The following is a 5,166-nucleotide window of genomic DNA, read 5'->3' on the forward strand; positions in this document are numbered from 1 at the left end:
CAGAGCGGTGCCGAACGCACCAACTCCACGACGTCAAAAGAGTCAAAGACACGGAAGCGGATTTGGTGGAGTGGAAAGATTTCGAACAGGCTCTAAGTTGATAAACTGACACGACACGTGATCTGAAGCAAATCTCCATTTTTAACGCAAGATCTCGCGCCATTGACCCCCACTGCTTGTCAACGGTTGAGCTGAGTCAAAGGTCGATGGAGTAGTACCGAGTAATACTCGTATTTCAAGCAGCCGTGGCACGAGATCTGAAGCAGAGTTTTTCGCCTTGCTGGCCAGCCATTATTTTACTTCGTCCCATAACCTTTTTGGGGACGCCGACGCCGAACGTCTCTTTATATCTCCCCTCCTGCTGCACATCTCTCTCCACACACATCCACTCTCCACCTCCACGCACACTAGTCTTCTAGGCAGGGGGTTTCACGACGGTACGTACGCCTTCCTTCCGGCTATGCTAACCCTCGTCTCAAATCATCGCTCTGGAATCAGCGCTGTTTCTCTGTTACTGACTTAATAATCAATGTATGTATTTGCTAATGGTGTTTCAGCCGCCCGACCATGGACACCGCCATAGGCGCGGCGAGGTGGGTGCTGGAGAAGGCTCTGGCCCCTGTCACGGATGGTTTGCTGGAGGCCTGGGCAGCTAGCGCGGATCTCGATGGCAACATCGACGCCCTCAAGATGGAGCTGTTGTATGCGCATGGGATGCTCGAGAATGCCCAGGGCAGGGGCATCCGTGGCCTCGCGCTCAAGGAGCTCCTGCGCAAGCTGGAGCAGCTCGCATACCGGGCTGATGATGTGCTGGATGAGATGGAGTACTTCCGCATCCAGGACGCCCTTAAAGGAACTTACCATGCCACTGACATGATCGCTGTGGGTTCCGTTCAGGGCCTCCGCATCAATGTTGAACACACGGCGAGGCATGTCACCAGCAAGCTCAACTGCCTTCCGTGCTTGGGTGCTGCTAGCCGTGATGGTGACCAAGAAAATGACCCTGGTGATCTCCAAGAAAATTATTCTGGTGATCACCAAGAAAATGTTGGCAAGCAAGGATGCTTGTATGGCAGGCGGGGCGTCAGCTCCAAGCAAGGCTGTGTCAAGAAGGTTGGTGGCAGATGCATGCCCAAGGTCATCTCAAGTGCTCGCAACGCTGCCCACACTTTCGGTAAACACTTTCCATGCTACTCTCCTATATCTGTCCACCATGATAATCCTCAAGCCCCTGTGACTGTTCAAATAGAAAATGATAATCCTCAAGCTATCATGCCAGAGGTTGCAAACCATAGCGATTGCGAAGAATTGAAGTTTAATAGGGTGCAAATGTCTAAAACGATGATGGACATGGTAGTTCAGCTGAAGGAAGTATGTGCTAAGGTCTCCATAATTCTTAATCTAGATTTGTTAGGCTCTAGCCGCACTCGCATCCAAGAAATTGCTATAAACAGATCCAAAACCACATTAGAGATTGTAGAACCTGAGTTTTACGGGAGGGATGACCAAAAAACGAAAATTGTAGATGTTATTAATAGTCATGAGTACTCTTTGAGTCAACTTAACGTGCTTCCAATTTTTGGAACGGGGGGTATTGGAAAAACAACTTTTACGCAACACATATGCCAAGAAGTCAATAGCTCTTTCCAGGCTTCAATTTGGATATGTGTCTCTCTCGATTTTAGTGCAGATAGGTTGGCAAAAGAGATAGTCAACAAAATCGATAGAGTTGATGGTGAAAAGGATAACGCTAGTGCTGAAGAACTTATTCAACAAAGACTAAAAGGCAAGAGGTTTTTACTTGTCTTGGATGATGTGTGGACATACCGAGAGGATGAGTGGAAAAAACTATTAGCACCTTTCAAAAAGGTTGAATCCAAGGGTAATTTCATTATAGTCACAACTCGAATACCAATGGTAGCAGAAATGGTTAGGACAACCAATTGCGAACTAGAGCTGGACAGGCTAGATGATGCAGATACCATGTGTTTCTTCGAAGCATGTGTATTTGGTAACGAGCTAGAACCATGGGGAGAACATCCTGCTGCATTACTTGAAACTGGTCACGAAATAGTGCGCCGTTTGAAAGGTTCCCCTCTTGCAACTAAAACTGTAGGTAGATTACTACGAAACCTACTTACTTTGGACTATTGGAAAAGAGTTCTAGAAAGCAAAGAATGGGAACTAGAAACCAGTGAGAGTGACATCATGCCAGCCCTCAAACTTAGCTATGATTTTCTCCCTTTCCATTTAAAACAGTTGTTTGTATATTGTGCTTTATTTCCTGAAGATTATGAATTTGATAGCAAGGAGTTAGTTCAATTGTGGGTTGGACTTGGTATTTTGCGTCCATGTGACCAGAATAGAAGGACCGAAGATGTTGGACTAGACCATTTGCATGAGTTGGTCAATTACGGTTTTTTCAGAAAAGACAAAAAAGAAGATGGTCGTTATTTTTATGTTATTCATGATCTATTGCACGAATTGGCCACCAAGGTATCGTCAGATGAATGTGTTAGCATATGTAGTTCTAATGTCAGGTCCATACACATCTCCCCATCTGTACGTCATTTATCCATAATTGTAGATGACAAAGATGTTGATGATAGAATGACTTTCGGCGACTATAAAGATGATTTGCGTGCATTAGGTAAAAGATTAAAAGTTGAAAACCTACGTACTCTGATGTTGTTTATACGATATCATGGTAGCTTCGCCAAGATCTTTCGTGATCTGTTTAAAAAAGCCAAAGCCCTTCGCACTATTTTTCTATCTGGAGCATCATACTCTATGGAGGACATTCTGCATAATTTTTCAGAAAACATCCATCTTCGTTACCTAAGGATCGAGCCATCAGATAACGCAGGCAACATCGACTTGCCTAGTATGCTATTCCAATTTTATCATCTAGAGATAATAAATCTTGAAAAATGGAAAGACGCTGTTTCAATTAGACATATCACCAACCTTATAAAGCTGCGTCATTTCCTAGTGCCAAAAGGAGATCCTGAGGGTCATTCTGACATATCTGAGGTGGGAAAACTTAAATTGCTTTCAGAATTAAGAAGGTTTGAGGTTGGTAAAGAAAATACTGGTTTCGAACTAAGTCAGCTAGCGCAATTAACAGAGCTTGGAGGGTCGCTTAGTATTTATAATCTTGAAAAGGTGCAAGAGAAGGGGGCACGGGGAAAGGAACTAATTATAAAACCAATACATAGGAACCACTTGCGTGAACTAACATTAGAGTGGGATATGGAAAGATCTACCAGGGAGCCAAGAAGAGAAGAAAATGTTCTGGAAAACCTTGCACCACATAGTGACCTTCGAGATCTGTGCATTAGAGGGCACGGAGGTACTAGTTGCCCAACATGGCTAGGTAAGAACCTCTTGGTCAAAAATTTGGAATCTCTTCACTTGGCTGATGTATCTTGGAAAACTTTCCCACCATTAGGAGAGTTCTGGTCGGTCCATGAGCCCCATGGTGAGTGCAAGGGTTGCATTGCAAGCCCAGGCTATCAAAACTATTGTCTCAAAAAACAAGGCTTTCAAAATTTAAAAAAGCTAGTGTTTATTAAGATACCAAAACTGACAAACTGGGCTGCAAATCAAACTTGTGGTTTTTTCTTCCACCTGGAAGTGCTCATTATTGAAGACTGCCATGAACTTGTGGAGTTGCCATTTTCATGTTGTACTTGCTCCCAACCAGAGCAAGAAGTAGCGAACATGACTTGGTTCTCTAGACTACGGGAGCTCAAGATTGTAAGATTCCCAAACCTAAGGACAATACCTCCTATCCCTTGGACCCGTACTCTATGCTCCATTGAGATAGCACAAACAGGCTCAAATTTTAAGAAGCTCACTTACTCGGAAAGATGGTACGGAAGACCAGGATTAAGGTTGGAAATTTGGGCGGCGGATGGTGCAGATGGCTTGTTTTGGAATGAGTTTGCTTTCGGTAATTTGCGTGATCTAAAAGAGTTGACTATAACTAATTGCCCTCCTTTGCCCTTGGGTATCGTACAAATGCTAACATCTCTGCAGTCCCTCACTATAAGTGGTTATTCGAGTATTGTCCTATCACCAATCGGAGGCGAGAGCCATGTCCTGTACCAGATTCCAGTTGAAGAACTCTGCATTTCTGAAAGTGGTGGTGGCGGGAAAGAATTGACTCAACTGCTCTCTCAGTTCCCGAAGCTCACCGGCCTGCAAATAGAAAGGTGTGAAAAGATGACAGAACTTGGTGTGTCGGAGTGGCAGAGTGGAAAACACCAGCAAGAGACAAAAGACGAGGAGGAAATAGTGGCGATGGCAGAAGGAGGACTGCTGCTCTTGCCTACCCAACTACAGGAGTTGAAGCTCCGAAGTTGCGCTCAGCTGAGAATACTCCCCAGTTCATGTTCAGGGGGCGACAACAAGGAAGCAGCAGCAGGAGGTCTCCAGCGTCTACGCTCCCTCCGCCAATTGCGTGTAGAGAATTGCCCCAATTTGCTTTCCTCATATTCGGACTCCTCGTCTTGTTTCCCTTTCCCGAGCTCTCTGGAAGAACTCACTCTATTCGGCCTGGAAGAACTCACAAACCTAAGAGTTAGCCGTTCCTCAATACTACATACCCTATCCATAGAGGACTCCTCCGGAGTTCTGTCGGTGTCCATCTGCAGCCTCCTCTCTTCCTCCCTCACCACATTGACCTTTCTTGGTAGCAAAGAGGTGGAGCCCATACCAGAAGAGGCCCTCCGGCTTCTCACCTCCCTCCAAGATCTCACATTTCTTTGTTGCGACAAATTGCAGATCCTCCCGGCAGGTCTAAAGAGACTTGCCAGCATCAAGAACTTACGTTTCTTTTCATGCAACTCTCTCCATTCGCTTCCCATGGACGGCCTCCCGAGTTCTTTGCACAGCTTATTATTCTACGGATGTTCCATGAAATCATTGCCCAAGGACAGCCTCCCGAGTTCTCTGCAGGAATTAGAGATCTCAGGTTGTTCTGAACTCGAATTACTTCCCACTTTTTCGGACGGCCACCCGAGTTCTCTACAGGAATTAAAGATATGGAATTGTCCTGCCATCAAATCGGTGCCCAAGGACGCCCTCCCGAATTCTCTTCAGGAATTAGAGATCAGTTACTGTCCTGACATCAAATCGCTTCCAGAGGACGGGCTCCCTGAA

The 5,166-nt window shown here is 45.5% G+C and overlaps 1 protein-coding gene across 1 annotated transcript; it reads left to right on the forward strand.

Moving 5' to 3' along the window:
- Nucleotides 1-567: 567 nt before the first annotated feature.
- On the forward strand, nt 568-5,166 carry LOC123138804 (putative disease resistance protein RGA3; the record flags this gene model as incomplete). Its single annotated transcript, XM_044558675.1, has 1 exon — nt 568-5,166. A coding segment is annotated over exon 1 (4,599 nt), but the record flags the coding sequence as incomplete, so codon positions are not given.

The sequence above is a fragment of the Triticum aestivum genome, chromosome 6B (assembly GCF_018294505.1).
Source record: "Triticum aestivum cultivar Chinese Spring chromosome 6B, IWGSC CS RefSeq v2.1, whole genome shotgun sequence".
Taxonomy (NCBI): domain Eukaryota; kingdom Viridiplantae; phylum Streptophyta; class Magnoliopsida; order Poales; family Poaceae; genus Triticum; species Triticum aestivum.